Raw genomic sequence first — 21,281 nt, 5'->3', positions numbered from 1 at the left:
TATTTCATTTGATGCCTACTTTTAATACACAGGTATTAATGTAATCCAATCGAACACTTCAAAACAACGAAATCTAATCTATTTATGTTTTCATGTTTCTATACATCAGTTACCTAATATTCCAGCTCTCACCAACGGTCATGAGCTCTGGGTAGCAACTGAAACAGGGAACTTCGCCTCAAACAGAGCCAACTGAGACCACGGGGCCGCCCCAGAATATTCTGGGGGGATTATATATTGCATTGGATCTGGGAATGTCTTGGGATCAAAAGAAATCTGGGCTACTAAAATTCAGATACAGTAAGTGGTAGTATCCTAAAATTCATCAAACCGTATGGATAAGGAACTAACACTGGTTCTGATACTGGTATGTGGTTTTTTAATGATACCCTTCATTTTTCAGAGGAGATTATGCTGTAAATTACATCGAACAGTGGAGATCTTTGAACCATGGTCAGTAATGTGTTGAAATGAATGACTGATTGAAACTGAACAAATGTTTCCACTTCACATGTCGTCTGCTGCACATGTGTCTTAACATGTTAACCTCCCATGAGTCAAATTGCCAACATTAAATCTATTTTCTTGCTAAGCTAAAATAGAATTACACTGGTGCAAACCCACAATCTGTAATAACCACAGCCCTCATTCTTTTTAGGACCTGCAGTTCACTCATAACATAAAGCACTCGCAAGTCTGCTTTGGTCTGACTGATTTCCATTTGCCTGAGGAGGGCTTGATAATACCTAACAGATCCTGTCTCCTGGGTTTCACATGTTCCAACAGGGAGTGATGGGGCACAGATCTCAGAATCCCTCGCCACAGGCTACACACAGCCCCACACACTACTGATACCAAAGGATCGATTACACTCATTCCCCAACCACACACTCGTGGGACGAAATGAACTTACAATAAAAACACTCTGCTCTAGCAGGAGTTGCCACTCAACTTTGGAAATAAAGAGGGACATTCCCTTCAGATCTGGAACCAAAACACAGGCCTCTGATAATGGGTCATAACAAAAGCCACATCAGGATAAACCCCTCTGTGACGATGACAGTCTGAGGGACAGAGATGATTCTGTCTTTGCTTCCACAGGTATTGTTCTTCTCTTTTATTCCGTACATTATTTTTGCACTCAACTACTCCAGCATACGTCAACCTACAGACACCATTCACCCTTAGGCCTTCTAACTTCTTCAGTCTTAGGCCGAGCAACTATGCAATCATTTTTCAGGACTTCGGGCTTTTAAATATTTCACAGTTTTTCAGATTTCTCAAAGAAAAGTTCATTCAACACAGGTGATCACACATACAACACATGTACATGTGTGCAATAGGCACAATACAATATTAAGGTAATGCTGCCACTTGCTGGATACATTGAAAAGTCCAGTGACCATGCATTACATCACTGGTAATGAATGTAATAGAGTTGAGGGCCACATCTTCTAATACATGAAAAAAACAGGTATGTGCGGAGATTCTGATCAGTTAGTCGGGACATAAGACAGGAGACAAAACAGAAGAATGCTTTGTCTAACTTGTGTCAGTTTTATGACGTGCCTGCTTCATTAGCAGGTCTATAGAAGAATGCAAATTAAGGACTAATCCTTACTAAGACAGCAATCTAAATCAATTTGATTACAGAAATAAAAGTGTACTAGAATGTGATTATTCTGACCTCAGGAGATCCTTTGAAAAAGAAAGGGAAAGAAGCAGGTCTGCAGAAGTGAGGTATGAGTGGAGCTGTTATGGGTTGAGGTTGGGGAACTAATCCTGACATATTAGCTGTTGTAGGTCTGCCAGGCCTGGTTTAGTGTGTGTGAGGCAGAACTGGCAGATAGGGCAGGAAACAAAGGATGGAGAGGCTTAGTCTGTGAAGCCCAGAGGAGGAGGGAAACATTTCTTCAGGGTAAGGAGGGAGACAAAAGCCTGTATCACCACTTGCCTCACAGCTCGACTGAACCAGTTCACTGTGTCTCTCAGTCCTGGGATGGCTGTTTGAGACTCAATAGGCAGAACAGAGACAACGGGACTGTCAGAGCGAACCGAATCACAGCTGTCAGATACCAGCTGTGCCGCAAGCTTCACAAAACCATGTGTTTCTAAATAAAACCTAGATATCATACCAAGACAGCGGAGAACATGTAGACCTACAGGATCTTTAAGATAAGCTGCACGCTGTGTATTTTTATCCGCTGGCAAAATGCTCTGTGCTCCCATAGTCCCCCAAATGGTTTTCCCTCACTTCCTGTCTATAAGGATCTCCAGGCCGTGGCTCGGCCTCAGCTCTCTGGCTCCACAGAAGGCAACAGCAGAAGCCATTTAGCGCTGAGAAATGGCTTCCCGATGGGAAACTCTATACATGCTTTTATGAAAGCCACAATAATGTCTCAGGTAAATCAAGCTTTCTAGAGCTCAGAGACGAATGTGCGTAGGTGTTTGCACACGTAAGCGTCTGTGTGTGTGTGCGTGTGTGTAAACCTTCTCAGCAACAGTAATGGAAAAATCAGCTGTTCAAGCTCTGCTAATGGACAAAAACAGAAACATTTCACATGTTTACAGTGTGTGGATTTCATTCTGCCTCTTACTGTTAGAAACCACATGGGAAACCTGTTAAGTTGTTACAGGCGGTTTTGGCTCGATGCCAGTGCTGCAGAACGTGTTACACAGGGTTGGAGAGTAATGGAGGACAAAATCAAATGAACACACTCCCTGATTAGAACAGGAGCAGCTGCCAATTCTACCTGTCTGAGTGTTCCAGACACTGCAGATCACAATGCTGCAGCTCCAAATGCTGAAAATACATTTAAATACCATTTCTCATCAGAACAGATTATTACTATAGGATATTTCACATTTCACTGATCAATCACTCAAATGTAATCATCGGGAATCTTAAAGCAGTGATTCCTTGATTCTGGTCAGGATCAGGGACCAAACACAATTTTTGCATTCACAGCTTGGTTTGGTTTCACACAGCGACAGTCATGTGAGAGCACTGGCTTTGCTCATTGGTCAATCAAATGTAGAGTTCACATAAAGATAAATAATCTGTCTATACTTCCAGATCAATCCCAATTCAATAGGTTGCCTGTAGTTGGTTCAGGATTGGTTTGGATCATGTTCATGCCAGAGTGTGTCTGGAACCAGATTAAGATCAATCGAATGAAACTGAAACCATCAAATTGGATTTTAAATTTTTCAAAGAATTTGGCAAAGAATTTTTTCATCCAAATAAACAATCTCTGCCAAGCCCGCAGATTTTCTATTTGATTCTCGAAGATCTTTGATTCTCCAAAAAAATCTATGAAATCTGAAATGTCAGGATTTTCAGAAGCCAAAATCTGATTCTTTTTACACAATAAATGAAAACCAGATTAAACATAAATGATTCCTGAGGGATTTTGTATTCACTGCTCACACAGACGAGGACCCAAGTGAATTAAAGAAGTTCATGAAGACACCAGACAGCAGCTCTGCAGGAGGACAGAACAGTGAGACAGATTCACTCCCTAGACCATGAGAAACACTTTCAGACGGAATTGTTTCATGTTTCTCCACAGTCAGCCCCTTTCTCACTCCCCATTTCTCTCACATCTTTCATCACAACTCCTAATAGAATATATTTGGAATAGATTGGAATTCACTTGATGGGACCATAAAACAAAAGCTCAATAAATTGAAGGAAAGGAAACAGTGGGATTCCTAACAAAGTCATTTAGATCCACAGTGTGTACTGTATGTATGTCATCATTAGGACCATAATGCTGCACTCCAAAAAAAAAATCCAGACATTAACATATAATGATTGGTTTAATTATGCAACCCAGCCTGAGAACTGTTTGCAAACGTCTGCAGGTAAAGCTGGTTACGCAATTACACGGTGACATAAGCCATGATGAATCTAACTGATGAGACATCAGGCCGGTTCCTACAGGCCTGGGACCGTGAATGATCACTTCAAAAGAAATGATCCGTGTTGCAGGATCATTTTCCAATGAAATTCCAAAACATTTCCATCACTTTTCTATGACCTTTCCATCTTTCAATAAATAATTCAATGTTTATAACTACTATTACGTTACAAACTAGACTTTTTAAGCCAACATGTTGACTGCATCTCTAAGAATCACAAACCTGTAAGATCACCTCACACCCAGTTAGTCCTGTCTGGGGATATTTATATGTGTCAGCAGACAACACGTCGTTATTCAAACAACATTTGTAAACCAATACGTTTACATGCACATCACTGACACAATGTTTTATTATGCTGCAGTTAAAGGCAATAAATCACCTCAAATCAAACTATACCAACTCCAATGACATCTTGGCAATCTCCACATGAACTTCCTCAATCAAGTGTCACTGCCAGCTCCAGCCTAACAGAAGTGTGTCCAATCGGTTATTGCGCAAGAATAAGGAATCACAAGATGAAGCCAACTGTCACAGTTTGATTTCTTAAGATGATACCTGGGCAGGTTTCTTGTTTTGCTTTACTTGTCAAGATTATGATCATTATAAAAACTACCATTGAACAATGAGGCAAAATACATTTACATATTCCCAGATTTTCCCAAGATGTTCCTGTTCATACAATCCCTGGTGCAGAGCACTCATGTAAAAGATGCAGAGGCAACAACATCCATATTTTACAGAAGTTGATAAAGAATCTGTTAAAGCAACACTGAGTACAAGTTAAAGCTGCGCACAGCAATAGAAGAACCCAGAAGAAATGCAATGCCCAACATGGCGTTTCCTCTCTGGTCCTGCTTATATTGGATATACATTACAGGGGAAGGAAAACATACATCGTGTTCTGTGTTATTTTGAGAATAGATTATGTACCAGAGCTCCAGAGGGAGCAGCCCTTTTATCAAAGACGTAATTAATGCTGCAGAGAGGCAGAGAGCCTCTGTCACTGGTTTCAACAGAAACCAAAACACACGCACCACATCGCACCAGCGTGCACTTACACAACTATTGTGCTTCTGGGTGGGGAGGTTTGAGTGTGAGCTCATTTAAACACACACACACACACACACACACACACACACACACACACACACACACACAAGCAGCAGATCAAACAGTAAAAGGCAATCTAGGACACTGACAGTGATAGGGTTGTTTTGTGTCTAAACCACAGGATTATAAATTCTACATTGTAATTTTCTGTTTTATGGAACTTTTTAGCTATTTTGAGTTTTCTGTTACACTTAAAAAGTGTTATTATGTAAGCCCTTTCTTTAGTAGTATCATGGTTTTTGAATACGTTGTGTTGTTTGCTTTAGTGCTGTAAGGCTCAGACTCACATCAGTATTGTCACAGATTCAATTTAGTTGTGTAAAATTCTTAAAAACTAAAATAATATCATGATGCATTTGATGAATGTCGAACATGCATGATTGATAAATAAACCACAATTCTTTCTTCATTTAAATAAATTGGGATCTACCTTGGATGATTGTTTTGCAATTCAGATTACCTGTCGAAGTGACGTGTCGTTGTCATGGCTGCTATATTATGACACTCCAGTATTCCCAGTGACCCCCAGACATTATCACCTCTGCTGATGAGCAGTTCAGACTCAGGCTACATCTTCGGGGGCCTGTGCAGTGCAGAGAGCGCAGCTACACGTAGGGAGTGAACGTGGCACCATAAGTCAAACGGTGACAGTCGAGCCACAGATCACAGAGGGCAGAGTCGCGCACACAGGAAGTGCATTCCTTCCCCTCACAGTCACTGCCCCCACTGATGTTTGTTTAAACTGTGCTCTGATACATGGAGAGATTACTTCTCCACTCAGACCTCCTCCCACTCCGCTCTCCTCTCCAGCACTCTCTAAGCTCCTCTCTTTATGGGGCGTTCTGTAACAAGAGGAAAGACTAGGACACTGAGTCCTTGGAGACCTGTTTAACCTTCCTTCCAACCCTTTCAGTCCCACTCTCATCTTCTCTTAGCTGTACGACCCACTTTAGGACTGATATCAGAACTGGCCTAGCAGCCTGACTAACTGACAGACAGACTGACTCAAGGACAGACACTTAGTCCGTTTACATGCATGCTTTACTCCAGTTATCGTTTGCACTGTGAGACAAAAATGCAGATTCAGCCAGAAACAAGGATTCCGGCAATGCAATTTGTCTGACCGCCACCATTAGTTAGATCAAGATATGATCCTGTAAACACACGTCATGGTCTGACCAAGAACTTAATCTAGCTCAATCTACTCTGGCTAAAAGAGGTGATGGTGCAGGCCCATGTTGGCTAGATGATTTGGTTGGTCAATTTTGCATTATTTTGCAGCATGTTCTGATATTATATGTTTGGTAACAGTTCCAGTATAAACACTAATGTCTACCTGTGACTGATTATGCCAAAATGCAGACATATTCAAAAATGTTTCAGAAAGAATACAGGCTGATGCAGGTGCTGAGTACATGCATAAGAGAGAGGTGCATTAGTTGAGTGGATACGCTGGCTCATGTAAACATCTTGGTGTCTTGGATGTTCCACAGACTTTAGTCGGGCCACTGAGTGCATGCACACTTAGCTATTCACAGAATAAACTGAATGACTCGCTGCTTAATGCTGAAAGATGTAGAGGCTTCTGCCAGCAAATCTAATTCTCTGCTATTTTAAGCCTTTTCATTCTTACAGCCTGCTTGATATTGGAAATATTCCTGCAGATCGCTTTCTCAAATAGCTTCATCTACAAACTTAATCTACTACTTCTCATTTTAGTAAGAGACAGAAATGATGTACTGTCACTTGGAGTACACAACCTCGAATTACGCCAACTTCAATCTGATTATAGTGGTTAATGCTTGAAAACAATGTAAGATTTTGTGACAATTTGGCAAATTAGTATGAGTGATGTGAAATAACATCAACAACTATAATTTGTATCGTATTGAAAGTGATATCTCGAACCAAATGTAGCTTTTCTCTAAAACATTGACTGATTCAGTGCCTCACCTGAGTTTATCTGCCACAAAGATGACTCTGCGCTCCAGCAGCAGAGAGGCAAAGACTCGTATCACCTGACGGACGCTCAGACAGCTGAACAGACTGTCAAAGTCCACATGCTCCAGTCTGGAGTCAGTGGGCCGCCTCAGCTCAATGACCTGGACAAACAACAGGAATTTCAGTCATCACAAGTCACATAGATCTGATTCATGGAGCACAGAACAGAAGTAAGCTACCAAACAATCTCATGTTCTGTCCAGACAGCAGCTCTGACCTCATTTCCTGCTCCAGGCAGGAAGGTCTTCACTTTGATTGTCTTCCCTGGCGCAGGGAAGGGCGATTCCATCAGACTCCTCATGAAGGGGTAGACGAGCGCTGAAGAGACGCCTCTCCGCCTCTCCACCTCATCCAGGATCTGAACATGGGAGGAAAGAGTCCAGTTTAACAGAGGACAAACCTCAAGTCTGTGTGGAAATCCATTAATATGATTATGTGGAAAGTTTAATCTGTTTTGAGAGACAGCTACAGAAGGCGAAACACCATCATCAATGTTAGTGACCGTGGTGTTCTGAAATCTGTGTGTCAGCAGAAGTAATTGTGTAGAACTCAAAAAAAGCTTTCCATTTCTGTCTGATTGGAAAATTCCACCCAATGTGCCTTTCTGCCTCTTCTGCTCCAAGCGTCTGGAAAGTTGATTGGAGAATCACTCCTTTTCAAGGTCATAGGAGATCACCACTCCCACTCTGTCTGTCTATCTGTTTGTCTGCCCCGCTCCCCCCCCCAGACACACAAAAATACACACTTGACTGCCTCTGATATTAAGCCATCCTCTCACACTCAAATCCTTTCCTCTCGTTTTCCGCTATGGTTTTAGTCAGTATCGTAGAATACAGTATTTGTAGAATGAAGCCAAACACTCTTGCATCTTCCTTAATTGTCACATGATGTATAACACACACACACAACTGACTGTAGATTATGGACTCCACTTACTTAACTCGGACCTTATTTGACTGACAGTTGACGTGAGTCCCTACCTGACATAAGCAAAAATCACTTCACTTGGACTTGAACCTTTTTACTAAGAAAGACCCGACCCCTTCCCCAAACCGGGGATAAAAGAAATTCTACAGTAAAACAAATATTAAGCTTTTATAGCTAGCCTAGGTGTGTGTTCAATAAAACAATAAAATGATCTGGATTTGATATAGAGGGCATTACACACACGTCTGTGTACACACATGATGTATCTATCTGGGCGTGTTTTTTGTATATCTGTGCACGTGTGTGGCTGAAGTGCAAGGCTGAGCTCACCGTGGAGAACAAGTCAAAACAACCGAGCCGGCTGATGACACAGTACACCTCCGGAAGGCGAGGGCCTTTCCCGCTTGGCTGGAAGGGAAAACAAGAGAGAGACCATTAGACATGAACGCCCCTTCATCAGCTCTGATGAAGACAGAGGGAACACCGTCACAATTACAGGGCTTCTACACTTACTTGGTTATTATATTCCCCAAAACTTTCCATAAGTACATTTCCATAATTGTATTGTAAACTAAACTTCAGCAAGCAACTGTCAACCAGCTCTAGTTTAGCTAAATCAGTAATCAAGACCCTAACATTTTCTGAATGGAACATCATTACAATTCTCAACATTTGGCTAAATAAGTTGAATTTATATTTACTAACAATAATGAGGATTTTCTGTAGTGTAAGCTTCCCCCTGATAATGCAGATAAATCACATGAAATGCTGAAGTGGTGGTATTTCAATCTCGGTTGTCATCTGAAGTGAAAGTCTTTCATGTGGATATCAACTTCCTAAACACAGGTGGTTTATCTGTCCCTGTTGATCATATCTACCTTCCTCTTAAGACTCCTATGCTTTGAGCCACCAAGGCTGCACCCATAGACACTCAGACACACACACACACTTAAGAAATGCCTATTCACTTGTCCATATTAGGTATGCAATTTTCTGCTCTTGTTCTCCTCCGCTTTTCCAAATGGATGATTAAATCAACTATGTGGAGCTTGATTCAATTCCTCAGGAATGGTCGGTTATTGCCAGCCTCTGGACGGACAGCAGGGAGGAAACACAGTTAGAGGAGTAGAGAAGCTCAACTCTTCCTCTATCTTCATTAAAAAAGATGCAAATCAGAGCAGATTCTATCAAGACGACCTGAGCTATACCGCATTACCACGGAGAGCAAGTTCAAGCGATTTAGACTGGTCAAGGAATTCACAAGAGCTCCGGCTGTTACACACACACATGCTGTACACAGGCGGTGGTAAAAGACACTGTACACTCAGAGAACATACACAATGTAGTACTGTAAACATATCAAAGGGCAAACAAACTCACCACTGCATACACAGAATCCCACACAATCCTACTTTCTACCCATAAGCTAAATGTGAAGCTCAACAAAAGATCAAAGTCTCCAGCCTCATTATACAGAGGAAACGCTCCACAATGACAAAGTTCAGATTCTCCGTGGTCTCTCTTTGTCTCTCTCCGCTCATGAGAAACTCTCATTAAACTAAATGAGAGTCTTTGGTTGAGAACCACAAAAAATCCCTCATAAGTGCAGTTTGAGGCATTTTAAAGACTTTTCTTCTCAGGCACGTTCTGACTATGGCAGAACTTTCATTGGCTCATAGTCTTTGAGTCATTCCTACAATTCATGACCGCTTTATAGAAGGATCTCTAAAATGCTCAATTCTGATTCAGGCGGTCAGTTAAACAGACCTCCCATGTGTGTTTGCAGTCATGTTTCACTACGCCAGCACACAGTCACAGCTATAAAGTGACCACCACCACCTTGGGGCATCTTTGTGTAAATACATGAAGCAGCCACACTACAGATGTCACAGTGATGCACGTCTATCTGAGCAACTATCTGGTGTAAGAGATCGTTCCTTTCTATTGAGTTCATCAGTCCATCATCGTCATCGTCCAAATTATTATTATTCAACATAACATTCCAGAATACTAACACAGTGGTAAGAAGTCTGTGTACTCTTATTCCATTCATTTTCATGCTTGATAAAGTGTTACGTCATTTCTTTCCAGCTGCCACAGTGGATAATGGCATCAGTGGTCCTACAGGCAGGAAAATGGCATCCCGTGTTCAAACAGAAGGGTGTATCATGACACACAGGGCTCAGCAGGGTGTGAACGCTGTCTTACCAGCAGGCGTCGGCAGTAGCCAAACCTCCTGCTGCCGTCCTCTCCGGTCAACATGAAGGAGAAGGTCTCACTGTAGGAAACACAAATGGGGATCAGTACAAAGGCACACATACACACATGTAGACAAGTACACTCACACACAGACTCTCACACACACACAAAGTACAGAATAAAGCGGAGCAGCAAGCAGTGTATAATAATGACTTCACAACAGCAATGAATGTAAATTGCCTCTGCCTACCTGGTGTACTCAGACACAAGGTTCCAGTCCTTAGCATCTGGGAAACAGAACTGAGGGATGGCTTTAAGTCTCTGCTCTGCCTCCCTCATCTGCTTGGTGAGCCTCTCTAACTGTAAGAGGAGAGAAGAGAAGATTCAGCTGATTCTCTGATCAAAATCACTGCATCTTCCTTTATGAAGATCCCTGTGGATCTCAGTCTGGCCACTTCATGACCAAACTAACATTTCTGCCATACAAGATCAAACGTTTGCCCTTCTAATCTTCATCAACTCAACAACTTTCAGTGAGGGTGTTTCCCCTTATAGAGATGCATTTCTCTCAGGGGACTCTTCTGCTGAACCAACTCTTAAATTAATTTCAAAATATGTCTTTGAATAACTTCACACTCTTTATGTGCCACATAAATGGATCGCTAGTCAAACTTATGCAGTGACAGTCTCCCAAGGCTCTCCACGCTAAATATGACACAACTAAATTGCTCATATTCCATAAAAATTGGAGAACAACCTTGTATTTTCCACTCTTGACAGTGCTTTTAAAATATCTGTTCTAAATGAGCCGCTGACACCTGCATAAGTAATGTGCAGGTACTTCCTGGTGTGATGAAACTTTTTGCAAGCTGCATCATGTACCGTGCAGGAATTTGGTGATTTTAAGCCAGTCACCAAAGACTGGCCCTGATTAGAGCACATATTTGTTACAAAATGCACATTGCCTAAATGCTTACTGTGCTGGTTTACGACCTCAAGAAATGTTAATATGTGCTCTCCTGAACTGAAACTAAGAGCGTTGACCTTCATGGGCTAAACCACTGATTTGGTCCCTCAGTGCATCTTTGGTGCAAACCTGTATTTATAGATATTTTACTCCATAAATAAATAATTCAACTGTTCACAGAGATTTCCTGTTACAATGGGCGTAAAACGTGTCCAAGAGGAGCAGTAGGATCCAGTTACAGCTGTCAGGCTTTACCTTGGGGAACTGATATGTGACCTCTGGGGAGTAGGAATTCTTGCTGGGTTTCTTTTTCAGCGAAACAACCACAAAATACTCAAAGAGTTCCCTCTCCTGCCACTCAATGAGCTGCAGCTCCAGCGTGCGGTAGCTCGGGGCCCGTCGAAGGATAGACTGCAATTTCAGCAGCCTCTGGGTGTGAGCTGTAGAGGGCACGCAACATATATGAATGAAATGTACTTACTCTTACTCTTCATATAATTAGTTAAGATTAAGGCTATTAACATTCTACAAGAAGAACGAACAGGACAGTAAGAAAGCATCAGTAAATAACTCTAATGTGAGCCCAGATGAAGTTTATGTGGAGGGAAAATAAAAAAGACCTTGAGGTACTTTATATCATTGATTGTAATGAGAAGGAAAACCAGTTTCTATGGTCCAATTATAACATAATCAATATGTCATGTTAGGGAACAGTTTTGAATATTAATTGTTGTAACTGCTTGTGGAGAGTTGCTGCTTTTCTCCTTCTCTCTCTCTGGCAGTTTTACATCATTCAACACATTCAAACACCGCAATCATGAAAAAGCCATTTAGGGTCCTTTCACATTTTTCTAACCATGCAAGCAGCCTACATACGGTACAGTTCAGTTTGCATATGTTAGACTAACATAACACAAGATACACACTGACAGGCAAAAGATGTTGTTGATACAAAGCGAATACACACAATTTTACCTTCCTGACACCACTGATGGCTTGTGTTCAAAACAGAGAAAACATCAATAAATATCACTCGTATACGTTTGTGTCATGATATGTTGACAAGTAATTGATGTTTGTATGGTCTACAGATAATATGTTCATATGGAAGCTCTTTTAGTTGTATATCTGTGGTCTGTTGTTGTCACAGGATCTCACTCCTGGAAATCTAACGCTGATGAACCAAAGTTTAGTGAGTTGAACTCCATGTTGTATTCTCTCACCTTTGAACCTGTCATCAGAGTCACTCTCACTCTCACTGTTGTCATCTAGGGGTAGACATAAGACAGACAGAAAAAAAGGTTCTCTACGAGTTAAAGGGAATTTCACAAACATGTGTTCATGTCAAAGCAACACAGTGAGAGTTCTATGTGGGTGGCTGAAAGAAAATATTTACACACTTATCCAGACAGTTGATAAAGGGAAGAAAAAAGCCTTTACCTCTCTGAGCAGCACTTTCAACACTGGACATGGAGAGCTTCTTCAGCCTCTTCTTCCCACGTTTAGTGCAGTAAATGGAGTTGATTCTCTGGACCAGCTGTAATCAGAAAGAATTCATAATTGGGAAATGTCATTCTTGTGAGTAGGTTGGGGATTTATATTGTGTACAAAAGTGGTTTGTGAGAAGGGTTTGCAGAGTCATCAGCATTAAAATTGCTGAAATGACCACAAAAGCAAATAAAGTTGTCAAGAGGAACAGCAAACAATAGGGCCAAGAATTGAGCCTTGAGGGATGCCATGCTTAAGTGAAAACACAGGTTCACGAGTTCTACAATATCAGCAGGTATGTGTACAGGGCCAATACTATACCTTGGGAATCCTCCAGTGCCTGTGTGAGCCCAAGGTTTCACTGGTCCCACAAAGGTTATCGTCCAGTAGGCCACAATGTGAGGAGGTTACACCCCGCTGGGGTAGAAGCAGCATGTCATCATGGCTGTGGCGTTTGGACAGCTGTGACGTCCGATGACTCTTTCTGTCATTGGCACCAGAGAGGCGCAAGGACTGGCTACTGGGCTTGGAAGGCAACTAGGAAAAGAAGGAGAGATTTGTCCTTTTTTAAGAGCCATTCTGTTTAAGTGAGAGAGAGAAACCTGCCAACAAGCCTTTCTGTGGAACATCACACTGCCTAAACATTTCAAACTGTTTCCTGGAGTGCCACAAATGAGAAACGTGGCTGTGAGATTATTTGAGGATCTTTGTCCACTGAAATTCACAAGAGAACAAATCAGTCCTTTCTGTTCCATCCTTACACTCTCACAGCTCACCTGAGGTGGAGAATTCAGTTTCCTGTCCATGTTGGTCCAGGATCTGTTGCTCTGTGGTATCAGACAAGACTTCCGAGCCAAACTCCTCCGCTTCAGATCCACATCCTCATACGGGTTCTCCTTCTCTGTGGGGATGAATATCAGCATTGAGTTCATCTCTAACATATGACTAGCTCCAGGGCAAACAGAAGTCCACACACACAGGGAGGGAAAGAGGGCACATGAGGTCACTAAAGGGTGTCAAGAGCACAACAAGGCCTTCCTATGGTTAGTCTGAAAAGGGATGTGTCATTAAAAGTAAGTCAAAGGTCACTCCCAGTTGCCTGAAGTAAACTCCACTTTTTCAACACAGTTACTGTTGGCAACGGGCAGTGCAGGCCCCAGTGAGCCCAGCTGAAACTCCTGAACACACAACTGCTAGTGAGTCATCGTCCAAGCATGCAAACTGTCTGCTCTGAGAGATGGAGTGGACAAATGCAGAGGCTCATCCTCTTAAACGGTGATTTTGCAGTGAATTTGTAAAACAAATGTGAAGATTTTTCATCTCATGTACAAGTCTACGATCACCTTTAAAACATCTTTAGCTGCTCTAATTTCATTTCTGCTCAGAGCAACAGGAGATTCACAATTACACTAGTGAAAATACAAAACAGTGGAAGCATGGACTGTGCTTTAAATTAATCTATAGGAGTCCTTCAATCAATAACGGATAAGCAGAAAAACAAAGAAGAGGAAGGTTACCGAGCAGAGCGGAGCTCTCACTGATGTCACCTGGCCTTGGGCCAACTTCAATAAAGACAAAACTTGTGTAACACCACAGCCCATGTCCATTCAGACATGAGCTCTGAGAATAGCTTTTTGGCAGGGTCTGAAAAAGGTTGTGAGAAAGTGAAGAAACCACACTGAAGAATAAAAACAGGGCCAGATGGTGTTGAAATGCATGAGGGGAACTTTTGAGAGAAAGAAAAGCTGTATTATCTGTCGATAGCAAGCAAAGGAACAAAATCTGTTTGGTAGCTGGGCTCTTTTTTCCGAGAACATATTATGGGAGAACCCAGTGAACTCACAGTGAAATGCCTAACATACACGCCCAGCCAAAGCTTTGTTCCAATAACTATTTTTAGGTGAATTACTCAACCAGTCTCAGGTAAACAGGCACCTCCACCCATTGTCAACCTTTACTAGGGGGGATCCTCAGCGTTATGTTGTGTGAGAGACTAAATTAGATTACTGGAGTGATTTTCTGTGCATCATTAAAGTTGAGGAGCCGAATAAGAGAGCTTAGTCTGACCCCCAAGTGCCACAGCTCCATTAAACTGAAGCAGCACTGTAATGAGAGCCTGCTGGGAAAATAATACGTCTCTATTGCTACTTATGTTGTGCAGGGTACTAATCTACTGCTCTGATTACAAACATCCACATCTTTCTCTAACACACACCCAGACACACAGCATTATGCAGGGAGTGGACACACCTCAACTGCACACTGTGACTGTACATTTTTGTGGACACAATAGACTCTGGGCAGGGTGAGACAGAGAACAAATTTCAGTATCAGGTTACACTGTAAAGTGGACAAGCTATAGCGGCACCGGCAGTCCTTTGATTTGCTTGACAGAAAAGTGCACAGGATGAAAAGGTATTTACAGTTTTGTGTAAACATTTGGCAGCACCACAAATCATACATTTCAGGGGAGTCTGCTTGAGATCACAGAGGAGATTTATCAGGAAGAATGCAGGGTGTGTTTGGAGAGAGAAAAACAAAAACAACATCCAGCAGCGAGTGTCATTGTCCAACTAAAATGGATTAAAATTGTAATCACAGAGGACACTGGGATTTATTTAATACCACAAGAAATGAGCAAACTAAACCAAACAAGATTGGAACAATTCCTGGCAATAACAAGCAGATTGAATAAACAGATTTAATTTCTTTATTTGTCATAAGAAAAAAAAACGTTTTTAAATTATTCTGATATCAAGGAATATGAAAATGTGTTTTCTAGTACTGGAATCTTTTTTCTTAAAAAATTATGAAATATTATATTACTTTATCTTAGTCATTCCATAGCAGTTACAATAATAGCAATTATGGCTAAAAAGACTTGTTTGTTATGTTTGAGCTTCTTCTTTTAACCAAAAGATAAAGGATACAGGATAAACATGCAAAATTTCTTCACTAATATTGCTGAACTACTTTTGAATAGATTGTCCAAAATAAGACGTCCAAAATCCCAGGCCCATGTCCCACCAAACTCTGTTGAAGCAGAACTCCAGCAGTGTAAGTGACATAAAGCAGGTGTGACCTACTATAGGTTTAATCATACAAAGGGCTGAGTGCAGTGCCTGAGTCATCAGCCTGTACTGTATATCACTCTGAGGCACTCCATCCATCAGCTACACCAGCCAGAGGTACTTGATAGTCCCTTGATATCGCAATCTATCATGCAGCCATAGTAACGCTGGCTCCCAGGTCACAAATTACTTATGTTCACATGGTAAAAGTCTGACATCAATCATGAGAGCCAGGAACCAAACTGGTGTACGTAAACGTCGTGTTCGCTCAAAGTGCTGTTTTCTCAGCCAAGATCTCCTGATGGAGTTCAGGAAATGTGTGGCAACTTCTGGATCAACTGTAATAGCTGCATGCTAGAATCCGGGTGCAGAGGCACTGAATCATGGCTCATTTCCCACTGCTGTGGCAGCTTTACAAAAAGGGAACATGTGACCTGTAAACCACTGTTTAGTGATGGAAACCGTCATCCTCCTTCCGCAGCTTTTTCTGACAGGAGCTATGTCAATGCACACTCATGCAACTGTCTTGCACTCAAAGACAAAGGGAGTAATTCATCAAACAAAGAACTAGATTAAACATAAAGGGCGTCACTGTGGTATTTCCTCATTTGCACGTCGGCTAAGCTATTCATAAAACACTGTCGCGCAAAATGAAGAGCTACATGTCACATTTCTAAGCCCACTCAGTTTCTTTCTGCAGTATATTCCGAAACAATTCCTGTATGATGTTTTAATGTGTAAACCAAGAGTACACACTGATTTCTGTGTCTTAAAATGGGTTACAGGTTACGACAATACGACCTGCAAACTCCCCACTCAGTACCAGATGAACAATGGGGCTTGGTTCAGGTTCACATGGAAATCACACACAATACTGGTGAACTCACACTGAGCAATGAGTCAAGAACAATATCACTGCTCAGGCCACATTCCCCTGGACACATACCATGGAATAATCAAATAGTTACTTTGCAGAAAGAAAAGCAGCCCCTATTTGGTCATCATTTAATGTCCAGCATGAAAACTATTTCTGTTTCTGGATGTTGACGTTTTACTGAGTCTCACATCCAAACCTCATCATGAGACACAGAATTTATGATGTTCAAGCTAGACTTTGCTCACACTAATACACAGTTCCACTACATTAAGTGTGTACCCGGGGAACTGAAATTGGACCGGGCAGCAGGCCTGGGGTGATTTGCTAGTGGAAAGGAATTTGGCTCTTGGACAGGCAAAGTGTGTTCATATACACACACACACTTTATCTCCTGCAGTCAGAGAATTTCACAACTCTGTCTCTAAAACAACTATAATATGACAGGCAACCTTTAATTTCATCTGAAGCACGGTTGTGGATAAAATGAATAAAATAACCTCAATCTGTGACTTTAAGGTTGACTGGGCTGCATGACAATGAAATGATTTAACTTCAGTCTAACACACATGTCCAAATCAAACATCATGTGTATCGTCTCTGATGGCCCCAGAGTAGAACATAAAGGTCAAAAAGGTGTTAGAGGCCCAAGATTTGGTGATTAGCGGAACGTTTACAAGGCAAATTGCTTGATTTCACATGCTTGGCTCATAACAAATGATTCTGATTCAGATACCTCCCCATTATCATAGCTGGTCACTGTAGTCACTCTAAGCTAAAGCCGGCTTGGAACCTGATCAAAGCACTCCGCTCACCCCTGAAGGTTGTACCCTGACATGATTTCCGGGTATAGACAACTTCCAAAAATGACCGCAAATGTTACTTTTCTGAAATTCTAGACTCACAGTCCTCCACAACTGAGACAGGATCATGACTGATTGTTTTTAAGTCCAAACACATGTCACCAGGAAGTGAGGAGGTCAAATAGCAAACTGTTCATCTGTGTCGGTGTTCTTTGCATACAGGAGAACAGAATGACTCAAGTAAAAGGATTCATCTGGTCTTCTTTTTACAAAATGACATGATTTCTTCAATATGTGTGGACTCTGTGTGAGACAAAGACTAAACAGAGATCATCTCTACTGTATCCAAACCATTTTGCTTACCTACTATGTCCTCATAAGCATTCTCCTCTAAAGTGCTTTTGGAGTTGGGCCGACTCCGTGACTCTGTGGTCACTGTGCCGTTCTCTGTAGGTGAGGAAGGATACGACGACGGCAGGCTTACAGCATCCTCCGACTCACACGACTCCCTAAAAAGAAGTGAAGAAAGTCAAAACAGACCGGGATGAGGAAATGTTTTACGCACAGAAAATTACAGGGAGGAAGAGTCAGTCAGCAGACAGAGGGGGGAGGAGGAAGAAGAGGAGGAGGGGGGTATTAGACAGATAAGGGCACAAACAGTCCAGATGGTGGGAGAGTCTAGTCCATAAGGTCTCATTCTAAGATCCTCCACCGGCCAACTGCTTTAGTCTTAAGATATGGAAAAGTTATGTTTAAACTGTGTGTATTCTAGTCTAGGTCCATAAATCACAAGTAAATATACAAACATCTTCTAATCCTGTGCATGCTCTGAGCTGCAGGGCGCATGAACACTTCACACAGCCGCATGAGTGCAGGGATCTACGGTCTTGTCGCTCCATCGACAGCTCGTGGCTTTAAAGCTCGGTCTGAAATTGCATGAACCACAGGAATGCTAAACACAGAGTCCAGAGGATGAACGTTTAAGGTTCTCATCCCCTTTTCACATGGGGAAGATTTGGTGAGGCTCCGCCCTCACAAAACATGCTAAAGACGTCTTATTCCTAAAGAATGACAATTCGAGCCTACAGCACTATTAAAAGATTCAGCTAATACCGCTGCAACAATGGAGAATAATCATTAGTGTGAGATGTCACATGTTTGCCTCAGAAAAGGTGGTTCACCTGTAGGCAGAGCAGGAGTGGAGTTACCTTTCTGCTTCAAGTGCAGCGCAATAAATCAGCTACTGAGGCGACAAATGTGTTTTGAGTGTGTTGCTTTTCTGCTCTGCCCCAATTGTAAACTGGTTGTGTTAAAACACGAGTCTGACAGAACGCTGGAGGCTGTATGAAACCATCCTGCTGTTTACATGGAAATAAACAATACTACGCATCAAAGAATTCAGAATGCTGAACTGATTCAAAAATCCCTGGACTGGCAGCGCAAATCTGGCCACAACAAGCGAAACAAGAAGCACCTGCACATCCTTCATTACCACCGACGATGTGCCCTTGAGCAGGGAAACGAACCCCAGACCGCTCCAGTGGAGCTTCTCATTAGCAACCACCAAAGCCTGTGATTGTGCAAGACAGCTAGAAGGTGTAATACTCCTATATTTACATGCCTGCTGGAACACTGAATATATTCTGATTAAGGCCATAAATAATGTTGTTTTCAAATTCATGTTAACACATAAATGGTATAAATTACTCCAAGTAACAAACCTACACAGTCTGATGAAGCAATGCATCATGGACGTTTGACTAACCGTAGCATCCTGTTAATCACCTCCATACCTGTGTGTTGCATTTTTGTGTTAATCACAGTACAGACAAGATTTTGCCTGTAGTTTGCATTTAAATACATAGATACATATATTTACAGTGTGTGAAAAAAGAGCATAACTCTCAGTTAAGCTGCCCTGAAAAGATAATGGCTAAAGAAAACAATAACAACAATGAAATGTTACAAAGGTCAATAAACACTGTATTTATATGAACACATATTCAGTATATTAGAGCAGGTTGTAAATTGGCTCTTATCTTATTATCCATGTGTAGCCTAGTGGTTTTAATAACTCACAAGTTGAGGAGTTTTATCTTGGAGTCAAAGCTTAAATAAAGTGAGGAGAATCTAATAATACTGCACCATAGCAACGAGCACTCTAAGGAAGAGAAGAGGCCAGCAACTTAACACACTACAACAACAGAATGACCGGCTTGTCTGGGATCCAAATCCCTCACAAGATTGTCAAGCATGTCAAAAAGTTTCCAACCCCCAAGAAAAATAAAAAGGTCCTCCTCAAATGTGGATTTCCCCAAAGGCGGCTAAAAAAAAGCATTCATGCAGAAAATACACTGAATACCGCAGCTCAGCATCTGCATGGCCCTGGTGTTTACTATGAGAGCAATACACCAACATAGAGTCAGAATACAGACAAATCAATGATGTTATTGTAAGTAAATGTATATTCTGGTCTCACCTATCCTGGATTCTCATGGGGGTGCTCCCCTCTGTCTTGGGCGTGCGTATCATGCTGGGAGCGGGGGTGGAGGGCAGAGGTGGAGGGGATTCTGAGGCAGAGCTCGGAGGTAGTCCATTGGCTGGCAACTCGCCCTTCTGGTTTGGTTTGGCGTCGTACTCAAAAGTGCGTTTGGGTTTAGGTAAGGGGTTGACCGATGTGCCGGTGGCGCTCTGAGGGGCGGCTGGCTCGGGGCTCTCAGATCTGGTGGAGCTCACACTAAACCTCTGTCTGAGTTTAGAGAGCTTATCAGACACCGACACAGTATCTGCTTCAGTGGTCACTGAGCAAATGCTGCTGCGCTTACTGCCACATGTGCTGTCCAAGTCCTCTGCTCCACCAATCACAAAAGACTTTTGTCTGGTCTTGTCTGGAGCATAGCAGTTACTCAGATAACGTGGAGGGGATGGGCTGGGATTCTCCTTCAGGGCTTGCTCTATCTTTTGTATCCTGTTGAGGACTGCCGATGTCTCCTTCCGAGCAGACAGGGAACGCAGGAATGTTCCTGAGGACTCGGTCTTACCTATCCTTTTCTGGAAGCGGCCAAGGCCGTCTTTGTCAGAGACGGTTTCGTCTTCCTCTGTGTAGGAGCACTCAGAAAATGCTGTGCTCATCCTGCGTGCCCCCTTAAAGTCAAACGTCTTCTCACTGCACGGAGAAGAGAGCAGGCTGGGGCAGCCCTCACTGCCTCCTACGCGTTCACCTCCTGGCCTTTTATCAAGACACAAGCTCATCCTAGGCAAAGACACCCTCCTGCACTCCCATTCTGAGATCTTTTTGCGGATAGCAGTGGGGGGCGCACCTGCAACTGAGCGTGTGAGAGACAAGGTGCGCTTGTGGCCTTGGTTAGAGGAAGGTCCCAGAGAAAGTGTGCTCCAGCTCAATGGCCTATTGAGTCCATCTCCAGGAGAAAATTCCCCTTGATTGTCTTTTTGTTGCTGGATTCTCTGGCTTTCCTGACACACCTGAGCCGGAGGTGTCGGCTTATAGATGGAGAGCTTGTTGTCCAGGCAGCTGATGCTCTTGGATTTGGTGAGGCGGCCTTGGGAGTCGGTATCACTGCCGAGAGACAAACCACTGCAGAGGCTGGCAGTCTTGCTGTTCCAGCCAGCACGAACCAGGAACCTGCCGTCAGTCCTGACGTACCTGCTCTGCTTCCCAGAGTTCTCAGTGTCGCTGAAAAAAGTCTGCTGGCACCGCGCCTGGCTGGGAGACAGAACAGCAGGCGGGGATGTAGACTGGCACCTGAAACACGATGACGACAGGTGTGAACGGGAGGCAGCTGTTACATTCCAATGCAATCCAACACAACAACCCTCCCATATAACGGCCTAAAGTCACTTTAACTACACGCACATTCTAACTTTGTGGTCTGATTAAGAGGATAAATCCATTT

General features: G+C 42.5%; 1 protein-coding gene across 2 annotated transcripts in view; it reads right to left on the bottom strand.

Annotated features, from left to right (window-relative positions):
• The window catches only part of dennd2b (DENN domain containing 2B), a 44,477-nt gene that overhangs the window by 6,138 nt on the left and 17,058 nt on the right, over positions 1-21,281 (bottom strand). For both annotated transcript variants that reach the window (XM_076155591.1, XM_076155590.1), the window contains exons 3-14: positions 19,847-21,130; positions 17,731-17,876; positions 13,396-13,520; positions 12,941-13,156; positions 12,572-12,668; positions 12,355-12,399; positions 11,387-11,571; positions 10,415-10,524; positions 10,174-10,243; positions 8,296-8,373; positions 7,256-7,396; positions 6,991-7,139 (exon numbers count right to left, since the gene is read on the bottom strand). In XM_076155591.1, coding sequence (XP_076011706.1) covers positions 6,991-7,139; positions 7,256-7,396; positions 8,296-8,373; positions 10,174-10,243; positions 10,415-10,524; positions 11,387-11,571; positions 12,355-12,399; positions 12,572-12,668; positions 12,941-13,156; positions 13,396-13,520; positions 17,731-17,876; positions 19,847-21,130 — 2,646 coding nt within the window. The remainder of the gene's footprint in view (positions 1-6,990; positions 7,140-7,255; positions 7,397-8,295; positions 8,374-10,173; positions 10,244-10,414; positions 10,525-11,386; positions 11,572-12,354; positions 12,400-12,571; positions 12,669-12,940; positions 13,157-13,395; positions 13,521-17,730; positions 17,877-19,846; positions 21,131-21,281) is intronic.

Source organism: Genypterus blacodes, unplaced genomic scaffold (assembly GCF_046128005.1).
Source record: "Genypterus blacodes isolate CSIRO-AG114 ecotype Tasmania unplaced genomic scaffold, CSIRO-AGI_Gbla_v1 ptg000067l_1, whole genome shotgun sequence".
Taxonomy (NCBI): Eukaryota; Metazoa; Chordata; class Actinopteri; order Ophidiiformes; family Ophidiidae; genus Genypterus; species Genypterus blacodes.
Note: the sequence above shows the minus strand (reverse complement) of the source record. Positions and strands in the feature narration are given on the sequence as shown.